Source organism: Lynx rufus, unplaced genomic scaffold (genome assembly GCF_022079265.1).
Source record: "Lynx rufus isolate CCGP_SWC_20201006 ecotype Redwood Valley unplaced genomic scaffold, mLynRuf1.p SCAF_17, whole genome shotgun sequence".
In the NCBI taxonomy this organism is placed as follows: Eukaryota; Metazoa; Chordata; class Mammalia; order Carnivora; family Felidae; genus Lynx; species Lynx rufus.
Window position 1 is genome coordinate 12,705,017 of NW_025814831.1, and position 14,692 is coordinate 12,719,708.

Below are 14,692 nucleotides of genomic sequence, written 5' to 3' on the forward strand. Positions count from 1 at the left end.
TCTAGGTTCCCCTTGTGCTAAGAATCAAATGCATGCAGTTTAATCCCCATGTCAGCTTTGCGGCCCCAAGACAACCCCTCTGCAGCCTGGCTTCCTATTAAACGCCAGCCTTTCTAAGGCCAAACCTGGACTCTCTTACGTCAGTTCATGAGCTACAAGCACCCGCTCTGGGCCACCACGTGGTGCTGACCCTGCAAATAAATATCTCTGTCTTGGCAACATCACCCCTGCCTGAGCACCAGGGCTTTGCTGGGAATTGGATTTTTATCACGTTCTACTCACTGTGTAAAAAGTGAGTAGAATGCTAAAAAAATTACATTGCAGACACTTGGTGACAGGAGGAAACACACACAGCCTCACAACTTCTTCCAACTGCAAGGTCAGCAGGTGGCATGAGGCTGGCACCAGGGCCCGGCCCCGGGGGAGGCAGGGGGTGTTGTCGGGGAGCAGGGACCCGCGGTTAGGGAGGAAGCCAGCGAGGCAGCTGCTGCTGCCCGCAAAGCCTGGCTGGCCTTTTGCTCTGTTTCTTGGAGACTCCTCAGTGTCCCTTCACGAAGTCCCCTTTCATCTCTGCCAGTTTGAGGGGGCTTCAGGTCTTTGTCATGAGAATGCCTTGCCTGGAATAATGAGATGCTGGGGGCACAGTGCCCGGCGCATCCGGGCTCTTGGCAAAGCTGCTCCCTGCGTATTTGGTATCATCGTTACGGGTGAAGGTCGGGAGGCCTACAGCTGCCCATCTCAGAGGCACCTCTGGCCTGTGAAGGCATGTGCACTTTGGGCTCTGGGTCTCTGTCCATTCTGGGCATGGCCTGAAAAGTTAACCCTTCCTTGGCCACAGGGAAAAGTAATTCTGGAGGCCTTGCTTTGCATTACAGCCTCTAGGGGGCGCCAGGTCTGACCAGAACCCTCCAGTTCCCAGGCTGCCGCACACCCGGGTTCCATTTCAATCTGCTTCTCAGGGAAGCAGGTGCTGACAGACGAATCTGAAATGCCACTGTCCTCCCAGACGGCAACCTCTCTTCTCCACTTCCGTAAGGTGCCTGAGGTCGAGCACTCCCCGGACAGAAGGGCTTGTCTCTTCCAGAAAGGAATGTGCCTCTACCCAGGGGAGAAGATTCTTTTAAACACAGTGTGTGTCTAGGGTTTAGCGGGGGCAGCCATGTTCCTCCAGGTGAGCAAAACCTTTGGGGAGCCCCTGGACACCTGCCTGTTGTGTAATCCCTACTAGATTTTTTTTTTTTTCTTTTCACAATCTAAGTGCCTGACTTAAGCTTTAATTGCTGAGGTATCCATTCCAAAGGGGCATCCTTCAACGGTATTTTGAATAAACACGTTGCCAGTCACAAGACTAGATAACAGCCAGGCGGCCTTCCTCCACTGAGGCTCCTTTGTTCTAGAGATCTTGGTTGATTTAGACAGCTGACCATTTGGGCCACTTTTATTTTCTCTCCTCCTGCACATTAAATTTCCCTCTCATAGTTTGTTTGAAAGAGAGAGAGAGAGAGCGCTCACACACCCATGCATGCATAAGCAGGTAAGGGGCAGGGGGAGAGACAGGATCTCAAGCAGGCTCCACACCCAGAGTGGGAGTGGGGCTCCATCCCGTGACCCTGGGATCATGACCTGAGCTGAAATCAAGAGTCCGAAGCTTAACCGACTGAATCACCCAGGCGCCCCATCCCCCCTCATGTTTTAAATTCACCAAGTAAGAGTGAGCCTGTGAAACCCTAGGTTTCCACTGTCAACCTCCAAAAAAGCAGAACCCCCGGCCCACGTGTGCTTTCTCCCCATGACCTCACTGTGGGGCCCCAGGGGTGCTATGTAGTTTCTAGGTCTTGTAAGCAATAAACCTTTCTTTTTCTTCTTTTCAAATTTTTATTTAAATTCTAGCTAGTTACCGTACAGAGCAATATTGGTTTCAGGAGTAGAATTCAGTGATTCATCACTTCCATACAACATCCAGCGTTCATCCCAACACGGCTGTCCTTAGTACCCATCACCCATCTAGCCCATCCCCGCCCCCTCCTTCCATCAAACCCTCAATTTGTTCTCTATCTTTAAGTGAGTCTCTTAATAAACCTTTATTTTTTTTCAAAGTCTCCTGATGGTTGTTGCTGAAGGGTGTCTTGCAAACATAATAAGAACCACAAGGGCCGGTCCAGCCACAACACTGGTCACTTGTAGGCCGAGACCCGCACACGGCACGGCCTGAACCCCACTGTGGGGCCGAGGGCTGGAGCAGGCAGACCCCTCCCGTCAGAAGAAAACCTCTCCAGATGCAGCCCGTGCGTCTCACTTTCCCTGCTGACTTGGCCTCGGACTGGCCCCTGACTGCTTGCTGCAAACCTACTGTGAAGGCCATGGGGTGCAGGTGAGGGGCAGTGGACAGGTCGTCCTTGGAGTCAGAAAGCCCTCGGCACATACCCCAGCTTTGTTCCTTCTGCCTGGGCCACCTTGGACAAGCTTCTCAGCTGTGCTCAGTCAGACTTGATTTTGTATTTTTTTTTTTTTTTTTAATTTGAGAGAGAGAGAGAGAGAGAGAGAGCGTGCGCATGAGCAGGAGAGGGCAGAGAGACGGAGACAGAAGAATCTGAAGCAGGCGCCAGGCTCTGTGCTGACAGCTCAGCCCGACGCGGGGCTTGAACTCACGAACAGTGAGACCACGACCTGAGCCGAAATCAAGAGTCAGATGCTTAAATGACTGAGCCACCCAGGCGCCCCGATTTTGTGTCTTTGAAATGGGGACACAAGGATTACACGAGACAATGCCAAGCAAGTATGGAGCACCGAAGAGTGTCATTATGCCACTTTAGACCTCAGAGGAGACGTCACTTGGGCTGTGTGAGTTACAAACCTGTTACCCATCCCGCATTCAGCTCACAGTCATGTTCATGCTGCTCTTCTTTCTGGCGAAGCGGGGGAGGCCAGGGGGGCGGCAGGGCTGGTGCCCAGCTCTGGTCAGCGGACAAAGGCCTGGGAGTTTGGCTCGGCCTTTCCCAGAGCCACGTCCTGACTGCGGGTCAGCTTGTGCTGGTCCTGACTGGCCCCGGCTGCCCCAGACCCAATAAGGCTGCGCATCAGACCTTCTGGGTAGCTGTAAAAGGTGCCACTTTGGAAACTCGGAGAGTCTCCGGGCTACAGGGGAGTCTCTCAGCCAGGGGAGGGGTGGTCCCACGGGAGCTGGGTGGGACTCAGCATCCAGCTTGGCCTCAGCCAAAGGGGCTGCCCCCGTGCATAGGTGAGCAGCAGTCCTGAGGCCCCATCTCCAAAAGCCCTGCCACCTGGCCTGAACCTCGGCGGGGACTTACCCAGGCCCAGGTTGGAGATGGTCTCGAGGTCTGTGAAGCTGTGGGCCTCAAGGATGGCCTGGGGCAGCCTCAGCGTGAAGGGCAGCAAATCTCTGTGGAGACAGGAAAGGTCGGAGGTCACGTCGGGGAGAGGGACCCATGTGTCCATTCCCCGGCCCCACAGCCCATAAAGGAAGCAACCCCGATGGCTGATGGGTCTCCATGAAGACTGGAAGCTTCCCTGGGGGCCCAGGAGCTGAGCCCTGTGGCCGAGGGAGCAACCAGTCGGCTCTAGTCCTGTGCCAGCACTGAGGGACCTGGAGAAATGGGAGACTGTGCTTGGGAGTTGGGGGGGTGGGTCACGGCTTCTCCCTGGTTTTCCTGGCCTGTGGGAAGCCCAGGAAGTTTCCTCTACTGGTGCTATTCTGGGTAGTGACCCACCCCTTCCTGCCTGCTCACCATTGTGGGTCCACGCTGAGATGGGCAGTGAGCACACAGTCGGGCTTCCCCTGTGAAGGTTACCAGTCGGCCCCTTGGGGCAGGCCGGGCCTAGACCCAGACTGCACCCTCAGTGCTCATTCCCAACTCAGGCCACCACTATCCCAATCTCTAACTTTGAAGGATGGCGCAATTCATCCCTGTGTTGCCTCAGTTTACCCAGTTGGCTCTCTGGCCTGCCAGCAGGGTTTCCAGCAGCTCCTCGGTCACTGTGTATGTCGTAATGGCCTGTAGAGTCCCTCAGCTCATTTGGTGCCCACCCCCGACCACCAGGACAATCTCCTATGCCCCCTCACCCCCCTTCTCTGTGTGCTGCTCAAGATGCCGTCGTGGTAGCTGCAGACCACCCCCAGCCTGGGACCCCTGCGTCCACGGCCTTCCCTGGCCTTGGCTCTGTCCCCTACCTCTCCCGCCAGCTCCTCGCTTCTGTACCACAGACCGTTCTCTTGCACTCAGGGGCCTCCTGGCTGCCTCCCAAAAGGGCATGCTCATTTTCCTGTAGGGAGTATGCTTTGCTATGCCGCACCTCTGAGCTTTGCATAGAGGGAAGGCCCCCTCTTCCCCCCGACCACGTCTACTTAGATTCTACACATCCTTTGAGGCTGTGCCATGGAACCCCTCCTTCTCCATGACCCAGTGTTGTTCAAGGATTTCATCTGTCCCCACTCCCTGACACTTCATCCAATTCAACACTTCACCCAGGGGCTGCCTCTTCTGATCCAAGGCAAAGCACCCACAGGATAGAGTGTTTGTTGAGTGAGTATTATGTGCCAGGTACTGAGCTGGGTGTTTGCAGGCTTTGTGTCACATGATATTATTACTATTACGATGATGACGACGATGATGATGATGATGATGATGATGGCTGTATCACAGCATGTGGGTGGGTATTAATACTTTTGTATTACTTAACGCTGGATCAGAATCCCATGGGAGGGCTGCTAAAAATGCAGATCCTCAGATCTACATGCATGGGCTCCCAGGGTCAGGTCTGGGGGTGGGCTAGGAATCCATACACACACACACACACACACACACACACACACACACAAAGAGACAGAGTGAGAGAGAGTGTGTGCAGGCTCATGAGCAGGGGAGGGGCAGAGAGAGAGAGAGAGAGAGAGAGAGAGAGAGGGACAGAGAGAATCCCAAGCAGGCTCTGTGCTGTCAGTGCAGAGCCCAGTGTGGGGTTCATCCCAGTCACCCTGAGATCATGACCTGAGCTGAAGTCAAGAGTCAGACGCTTAACCAACTGAGCCACCCGGGGGCCCCAAGAATCCATATTTTTCACCAGCTCTCAAGGGGATCCTGATGGACACAGCCTGGGATGGGAATCACAGCCCCCAAAACAAAAGCTATCCATACAAATAAAAATTGAGCGCCTCTCCAGTTGTGTGTATGTGTATGTGTGTACCATTAAGTCCCTTAAAAAGCATTCACAAAAACAGAAATTTGAAAAATGGAATAATGCTCCAATGGAATAAGCATGAATGTTCCAACATGTCCCCCCACACGTGGGTGGGTCAGCCTGTGTACCTCCCAGGGTAGGAGATGCCCGTCCCTAAAGGCCTCTATTCTATTCAGTGGTTTTTGAACGTTTTGACCATGACCGCCAGTAAGAAACACATTTGGCATCTTGATGCAGTGTATATTCCCATGCACACACTCTCTCCCTCACACACACTCATCCATACACATAACTAAAGCAAGAGTTTAGCAAAACAAGACTTATTCTAACTTATGTGAGACACATTCTGATATTTCCCAGTTTCATTTAAATTTTCCTTTAATTTTTTTTTAATGTTTATTTATTTCTAAGACAGAGAGAGACAGAGCATGAGTAGGGGAGGGGCAGAGAGAGAGGGAGACACAGAATCTGAAGCAGGCTCCAGGCTCCGAGCTGTCAGCACAGAGCCCAACGCGGGGCTCAAACCCACAAACTGTGAGATCATGACCTGAGCGGAAGTCAGTTGCTCAACTGACTGAACCACCCACGTGCCCCTAAATTTTCCTTTAAAAGGAGAGCAGTCCTGATCCACTAGATTGATTTTAAGATCCCCTCCAGGGTGTTTTCTAACACTAACCACCAATTTTGCAATTTTCCACACACCAACAGGGTGTCCCACGAGTTAATTCCATTCTGGTGCTAATTACTTAGACGTAGTGTAGCCCCCACAGGTAAGGGACTCCGCCCCACCTTCAGAAGCCTGTTGCAAGTCCTGGACCACCTGCACTTCCCGACTGACTGGCTATAACTTGCAGGTTCCCATAGCCCCCTCCTCAGGTTTGACCATTTGCCAGAATGGTGCACAGAACTCAGGGAAATGCTTTCCTTACATTTACCAGTTTATTATAAAGGATACAACTCAGGAACAGCCCAAAGAGGTGCATAGGCAAGGTATGGAGGAAGGGGTGCTGAACTTGGATGCCTCTCTGGGCGCGCCACCCTCCTGGCACCTCAGTGTGTTCAGCAAATGGGAGGTGGGTGGGTGGGGCTGCAAGTCCCAGCCCTCTGAACACTTAGTCTTCCTGGTGACCAGCCCATCCTGAGGCTCCCTGGGGGTCCTGCCTATGTCAGCTCTTGGCACAAACTCAGGTATCACTAAAAGGGGCTCATGGTGACTAACAAAAGACACCCTGTCACTCAGGCAATCCCAAGGGTTTTAGGAGCTTTGTGTTGGGAACGGGGACAAAGACCAAAGCAAATATATTTTCGTGTTCTACTATACTCCCATTATAATGGGAGTATAAACAGGATTGAAATAAAAACAGGGAGGGAGACAAAACAGAAGAGACTCATAAATATGGAGAACAAATTGAGGGTGACTGGAGGGCTTGTGGGAGGCGGGATGGGCTAAACAGGTAAGGGGCATTAAGGAATCTACTCCTGAAATCATTGTTTCACTATATGCTAACTAATTTGGATGTAAATTTTAAAAAATAAAAAATAAAATAAAAAAAGATAAACAGGATGGAAAAACACCACATACCAAGCATACTATCTCATTAATGCTAATTTTCTCTTCCTCTGAGGGCTGGGCAACCCTGCCCAGTTCCTGTAAAGCCTCAGGGTGACCTGGGGAATGCTTATTTCCATGGAATGTCCTGGCTTGTGGGAACAATATGTGTCCCCTCAATGCCCCCATGGCACCCCCAGCTCCATCCCGAGAGCCCTTGGGTGACTTTTGTGGTTTTGAAAGTTCATCACTGTAGAGGGAAAAACATGATCTTATTTTGGTAAATTTTTTTTTAAAAAATTTTTTGTTTTAATTTTTTTAATGTTTTATTTATTTTTGAGAGAGAGCACACGCGAGTGGGAGAGGGGCAGAGAGAGAGGGGCAGAGAGAGAGAGGGAGACACAGAATCCAAAGCAGGCTCCAGGCTCTGAGCTGTCAGCACAGAGCCCGACGCGGGGCTCGAACTCACAAACCGCGAGATTCATGACCTAAGCTGAAGTCGGACACTTAACCGACTGAGCCACCCAGGCACCCCAAAACATTTTTGTTTGTTTATTTATTTATTTGACAGAGAGAGAGAGAGAAAGTGCAAGTTGGGGAAAGGTAGAGAGAGAGAGAGAGAGAGAGAATCCTAAGCAGGCTCTGCACTGTCAGCACGGAACCCAACACGGGGCTCGATGGTCTCATGAGCCACAAGATCATGACCTGAGCCAAAACGAAGAGTCAGACACTTAACTGACCGAGCCACCCAGGCACCCTACTTTGGTAAACTTTCCAAGTGAGAGAGAGGGAGAAGGTGAAAGCCAGCATGAACTTCGACAGACCCTGCGAAACCCCTAGCTCTGCCAGTCTTGGCTGGGTGTCATTTCCTTCTCAGCTTCCCGGTCTGACGGAGGGGACACGATGCCCTCCCACGGGCTTGTTTTGAGAATTCAATGAGCCGGGGCATAGAAAATGCCGGCAGCGCATGCCAGCACCTAGTGGGGGCTTGTGTGTTTCATTCCTCCTCCTAAAAGCACAGGTCATGGGTGCTTCCCAGCGTGGTCGGGCTCCTTCCCTCTCCGCCGCTCATGGGCACCACCCCCAGGTAAGACCACGGCTCCTGAGCAAGCTGGGAAGGCAACGCCAGAAACAGCTTTCTTCAGAGGCAAAGAGGATCGGCCTACCACCCCGTCCCCCTGGGAAAGGAGGGTGGTAGCTTAGTCACAACATTGTGTAGTCAGGCCCGAGGGTCTCCACCCTTCCTTCCTCATTTCAGCTAATGTCACCCACTTCACGAGGCTAGACGCCTGGCCCCTGGGTGCGCTAAGGATTTGTCCTCGCGGTCCTTGTAAGGGGCTTGGTAGAGTGCCTGGAGCACAGTCAGTGCTCCAGAAAAGATCCAGTGTGTTCACGGCCCTGTTGCCCAGGAGAGCAGCCCCAGTGCCCCCCTGGCTCCTCTGTTCCCTGACTCCCTTCTGCAGTGGCTGTCCCCCCCCCCCCCAACCCCTCTCAGTTCCTCCAGCCGGCGCTGGGGCAGGGGCCTCCCCGCAGGCACTGCGTGGCTGCGGGGTGGCCCTGGGCTGGTCTCCCCTCTCCCCTCCTCCCCTCTGCCGTCTGCTGTGGCCACGCAGGTGTGCTAGAGTGCGGCCCGACTGGGAGCAGCGGTGGGGCTCACAGCAGCCGAGGAAGGATGTCCCCACAGCTCCCGGGCTTGGCGTTCGAGTCCTTCCATCTCATCCCCACCCACGTGTCCAGCTCTCCCACACAGCCGTTCCCAAGCTTCCCACCGCCAGTCTTCCCCGCCGTGCGGTGTCCTCTACCTAGAATTCTCTCCCTGCTCTTCCTTGCTTGGTGTCCAGTGTCACCTGTTCCACAGGAAGGCCTGGACCCTCCCACCCGTGGAAGGGGAGGGCTGCAGGGGAACAGCACATGCACTCTCTAGGCCCCAGGCCCTGCATCGTGTGCCGGGGAGAAGCAGCTGGGGTCCAGGGGTCCAGATAAGCTTGGGTTCAAATCGGCTTAGGACTGAGCTGTGTGATCTGAGCGGGCGAGGGCCCCAGCCTCAGTTTCCTTGTCTGTAACAGCTGTAAGAACACCCGTGATGGCCCCTGGAGTGTTTACGTCACGCCAGGCCCTCTGGCAGGCCCCTCACAAGGAACTTTGTGTCTGATTCTTAGCACAACTTGGGGGCAGGGGGCATCAGCCTCTGAAGTGGGTCCGTAGATGAGAACACCTCCCCACAAGCCAGCTGTAGGGGTTAGAAAGAACTCTGTGGGCAGGGCGCAGACCAAGCCTGACTCTACACAGATGCCTGGTCAATCAATGGGAGCCGGTTTGCACAGTCTGCTGCTGCCCCAGCCTGACCCACGGATGCCTCTTACCAGCCCTGCCCACCCATCACCCAGCCTCAGTGGGGTCTGCTCCCGGGGACTGGCACCTGTGACCCTCAGAGGGTTGTCCTGAATGCTGGAGCCTCACTGTCTGCCCCACTGACCCCGCGGAGAGCCACAAATGCCTCTGTCATGGGGGCTGGTCGGGTGGCTTGGTGGGTACGAAAGCCTAGCCCCGCTGGCTTTAAGGTGGGCAACGCTGAGGTCTCTCTTCTGCTCCAGAGCCGCCCTTGGGATCCTGCTGAGGCTGGGATGGCCCCTGCAATCTCACCTCTGCTGGACTCCTCTCCCTCCCGCGTCCTAGCTCCCCCTCCCCCTGCTGCTCTCTCCTTGGGGGCAAGTCCTTTAGCACCACCTGTATGCGTGCCTCTAGGAGAGCCCTAGCTAAGCTATGACTGAGCCCCACCCCAGACCCGCTGGGTCAGAATCTCTGGGGTAGACTCCAGGAGTCGGTATTGTTTTAAAAATTTTTGTCCTGTTTATTTGAGAGACAGAGAGAGAGAAGCGGGGGGAGGGGCAGAGGGAGAGGGAGACACAGAATCCAAAGCAGGCTCCAGGTTCCCAGCTGTCAGCACAGAGCCTGACGCAGGGCTCGAACTCACGAACTGTGAGATCATGACCTGAGCTGAAGTTGGATGCTTAACTGACTGAGCCACCCAGGTGCCCTCAGGAGTCTGTATTTTTAACCAGCTTCCTGGGCGACTGCAAAACCCAGGCAGGTCTGGGAAGGCTCTCTAGAGCCCTCACACCAGACGACCATCCAGCCCGGAACGTTAGGGTGAGCGCTCTGAAGCGGGGCCCGTGTCTTCCCGCATGGGGACAGGGAGGGGGGAGCGTGTGCTCCCAAGGAAAGTGCTGGCTCTATGCTGTGCCATCTTGGCTACCATCCCCTTGAGAGATAAGGCATCCACAGCTAGGAGAGGCCGGGTGACAGCGAGGTAACGGGTCTCCAGCTCCTGGCCTGGGGCTCTTCCTCCCACAGCATCTCACTCCTCACAGACGGCCTTGGTGCTGACACCAAATACGGTAATGTTGACTTCGAGACATTCGGGCTCTGTGCCCTGTGATCTCGTGGGTTCCCTGAGCAGCTGAGGGTGGGCAAACGGGCACCTGTTTTTCCGGAACGCAGAGAAACAGCAGCCAGAGGCAGAAAGGTCGGCAGGTGACAGCGTGCGCTTGGTGACTATGGCTCCAGACCTCTCTGGACACAAAGTCACTACTCCAGCACACCCTCCCAGGGCCCAACCCACGGAAACAGAACCAGAACGCCTACTAGCTGCTGGGTGGCTCCTTTATCCGCTTTCTTTCTCTGGCATGTGTCAGCGGGTATGAGCATTCCCATTTTACAGAAGAGGAAGTTGAGCCTCAGAGAGACGAAGAGACGAGTGCAAGTCCTGGGCTCTGCAATTATGTCATTGTTCATTTATTCATTCCAAGCACCAAATGCCATGCTGGGCACTCTCTCCTAAGACAGGAACTTCTCAGAACAAGAAAGCTCCCTGAGAGCTCAGCAGGTCATAACATATGGAGGGCCAGGGGGCCTCTGCCGCTCTGCCTCGGAAAGAACATGCCAGATCATTGAAATTATTGTGCGAGGCACACAGTGTGGGGGGCGGGGGCGGTTGTAGCAAAGATCATAGACCTTGGAGATTTGCCTACTTTCAATCTCCATCCCGCCATTTCCCACCTATGTGACCTGAACAAGTTGCTTCTCTCAGCCTCAGCTTCCACATCTGTGAAATGGGAACTTCCCTCAGGGAACTGTTCGCAAGACTTACAAAGGTAATGGATATAAAAACTCTCAGCACAGTGCTGGGTACCGGAGAGCCCTCAACAGGTGCTGGCTGTTAGCGGCTGCTATCACCCAACATCACATTTTTCTGCCCATCGCAGCCCAGGAGGGTTCCGGCAGGTGGGAAGGGCGTACTGGGTTGAGCATGGTTTTCACGGGAGGCAGCGAGGATGGTCTCTCGGACGCATGGAGAAGCGAGCCTGGAGCCCTGGAGCCCAAGGCATCCTGCCCGGCCCTCGTCGAGGGTCTGGAGCTTAAGCCATCATGACACCAAAATACCTTTTTACATCCCTGTTGGCCTGAAGCCAGTTCTGAGGAAACAGAGCAGCTCTGAGGGTGGTGATCAGTCACTCACCCCACCCAGCAGCTACTTAATAATCACAGGCTCTGTCCCACTGAGGGGTATCAGCCCTTCCTGTTGTCCCCACAGGAAGTGCCATCTATAACCCCTGCAACAGGGCGGGTCAGGTCCTCATGGGACTCCAGGCTGTCCTGGAAGCTGGAGCACAGGAAGTTGGGGTAAGGGGCTGTGAGCCAGGGGGCAGGTGGTGACGAGGGAGGGGTCCTTACCGGCCAGACTAAGATAGCATCAGAGCCAACACCTCCCTCATGGTTACCAGGGCAAAACCAGGGACCGTCCCCTCTCTGTGCCTCCTCTGGGCCGAACCTTTTCTTCCCTCTGGGGGCGCCCCTGTGACCCTCACCCCCACCCAAGGGTGCATGAATGTCGGTTGCAACCAGATGCCCTTCTGTGGGGCCAGATCTACTCACCTACTGACACAGTAGAACGCGATCAGTCTGAAGATGTCCTCAAACACAAGAACCGAGCCTTCCAGGTACAGTACTGAGGAGAGATGACAACAGCTCTGGATGAGGAGACTCCCTGAGGGTTGGGGCCACATCTGCCGCCTTCACAGGGGGTCCCAGTGCCAACCACAGTGCCTGGCATCCTGCAGCCTCATACACATCAGCTCCTAACCAGACCGTAGGCAAGTGGGGACTGAACTTCTGTGGTGTTAATCCACTGAGATTTCAGGGGACTATTACAGCAGCTGGTTATCTTTGATATACAGTCATCATTTGGGGCAAAATGACACAGGAGACTCTAGATCGTAAAAGCAGAATTAAACATTGAATTGATGAGGGTCATCTCAATCTGACAAGGAACTGGGAGGGGCCAGCAGGGGGCAAGTTGCCCAGTTCTGTCTGCGTCTCCAGGAGGTGCAGGAGGGCAGGACCAGGGCCACTGGCCTTTCACCCAAGAACCCTTTGGCCCGTTAGAACCTTACTCGATTTGGCTATATGGGTAATCCAAGAGTGAGGGTGACCCTGGTATTTCCCAGCTCTGACAACCAAAAGGGATCAAAGCACTTGCCCAAGATGCCATCCCAAGGTGGATATGGCTCCTTGGAGGGGCACGGTGCTGGGATGTGCCTGAAGGTAAGTGGGGGTGGACCGACCAAAGGGGAATGTGGCACCCTGCTTTGGGTCCTCAGGACAAGGGGCCCAGAGAAGCTAAGCCATTTGGTCGAAGTCCACTGCCCATCTTGGCTGTCATGCAAGTTCACGACCCCTGACTGTCATCCCAGGGCTCCATATGCCCAACAGGTGATGCTCCCTGTGTTGGGGATCCCCCGCAGTGAACCTTCTCAGGCACCAGAGATACCAAGAAACAGAGGGCCACACTTCAGTTCCAATTTCCTAAGGTTCTTCTCCGATCTGTGTGGTGGAGGGGAAGTCAGGACCTGGGTCCCAGGCCTGGCTCCAACCATGGGTCAGGGCCACCACCTGCAAAAGGAAGGAGCCCTTCCAACCGTACATCTAGATGACAGGAGGCTGTTCTGTTTTCAAAGCCTAGGACAGCATTTCACTGCATTGTGCTCTGCGACATGGGCACACACGAACCAACATGTTTTGTTCCAATAGCTTGGTATCATTTTATTTTATTTTTTATTTTTTTCACATTTATTTATTTTTGATAGACAGAGAGAGACAGAGCACAAGTGGGGGAGGGGCAGAGAGAGAAGGAGACACAGAATCCGAAGCAGGCTCCAGGCTCCGAGCTGTCAGCACAGAGCCCGACGCGGGGCTCGAACCCGCAAACTGCGAGATCATGACCTGAGCCAAAGCTGGATGCTTAACCAACTGAGCCACCCAGGCGCCTCTGAATAGTTTTATTTTTATATTTGCCTTCTTTCAACGTACTAGACACTGTTCTAAACGGTTAACAGGATTTTTAAAAAGAAGTTACACTCATCATCTATTTACGGCAAAGAAGTAATGGTTTCCCATAGACACTTTAAAAGGGAGTTTAAAGAAAAACGCTAAGTAAATTTTTTTTTAAATGTTTATGTATTTCTGAGAAAGAGAGACAGAGAGGGACAGAGACACAAAATCCAAAGCAGGCTTTGGACTCTGAGCTATTAGCACAGAGCCCGACACAGGGCTCAAACTCACTAGCCATGAGATCATGGTCTGAGTCCAACTGACTGAGCCGCCCAGGCGCCCCAAGAAAAAAATACTAAGTAGATTAAAGTACCAGTGGTACTTGGAAGGTGCATACAAATGACTTGGTCAGAAACATCCATCCCTGGAACTGCCACCCTTTGTGAATCAGTAGCAGTTGGGGCGGGCCACAGCGCCACCTAGTGCTGGCATTTGGGGCATCACCGACTCTCTCAAGAAGCGACAGGCCAAGGGAGCCCGGGGCCAAAAAAGACAGCCTGTAGCCTCAAGAGGTAGAGAGAGCTCCATCTATCAAGCGGGGAAGTAAATAAAGACTTCCTTGCGAATCCCTCAAGGGGAGGCTAGTAGCGATGCATGGAGAAAGCCTAGCATACCTGGTGCGCGTACTCAACAGGTAGTAGCTGTCCCTAGCCACGGGGACACGGGGACATGTCTGACCTTTGCAGGACACACTTGAAACTTTTAAGATAAAGTCAGCCACTCCCTCTTCTGTGGGGACAGCATCCCTTCACACCACGGACACCCCTGGGGGAGCTCCTGCATGCCAGGGCCAGGGTGTGGCCCAAATCTGAGTCTCCCCTCCCCCAGTACCCAGCACAGTGTGTGGCACGCAATTTGGGAGATCACTGTGTGTATTGCGTGTCTATCTGGGGGGGAGACCCTGGAGGAAGAGAGGCCTCGGGACACTTTGGATGGCTCATCGCTCTCCCCCGCAGGAGTCCAAAGGGACACCTCAGACCTGAGGGAGTGCTGACAGACAGCTTCACATCATTCTGGAGCACGGGCTAATGCAAATGGGTAAGCGTTCGACGATCCTAATGTTGGCTGGGCTTAGCTTCCAGGACCGTCCAGAGTTCTGTGCTGTACCGGCCTGGTGCCTCGTGTGTGGGCGCCCGGGCCCAACTGCCCAAACGTGAACATGCCTCCGTCACTCTGTTGCTTACCCTCTCTGTGCCTTGGTTTCTTCAGCTATAAAACAGGGATAATAAAGTATCCACCTGTTATGGGTTGAATTGTGTCCCCCAAAAAGGTATGTTGAGGCCCTAACCCTGATTTGGAAATAGGGTCTATGTAGGTATAATCAAGTTAACACGCAGTCAGACTAGATTGGGGTGAACCCTAAATCCCATGAATGGTGTCCTTACAAAAATGCGTAAGGACGTGGGACACAAATGCAGAGAGGAGAAGGCCACATAACGATGCAGGCAGAGATTGGAGCAAGGCCTCTATGAGTCAAGCAACACCAGAGAGTGCTAGTTTTCACCAGAAGCTAGAAGAGGGGCGTGGAACAGATTCTCCCTGATCTGTAGAAACAACGAA

The 14,692-nt window shown here is 53.7% G+C and overlaps 1 protein-coding gene across 1 annotated transcript in view; it reads right to left on the bottom strand.

Moving 5' to 3' along the window:
* Positions 1-14,692, bottom strand: part of RIN3 (Ras and Rab interactor 3) — a 124,548-nt gene that overhangs the window by 32,961 nt on the left and 76,895 nt on the right. Inside the window, exons 4-5 of the mRNA XM_047080196.1 lie at positions 11,678-11,750; positions 3,309-3,400 (exon numbers count right to left, since the gene is read on the bottom strand). Coding sequence (XP_046936152.1) covers positions 3,309-3,400; positions 11,678-11,750 — 165 coding nt within the window. The remainder of the gene's footprint in view (positions 1-3,308; positions 3,401-11,677; positions 11,751-14,692) is intronic.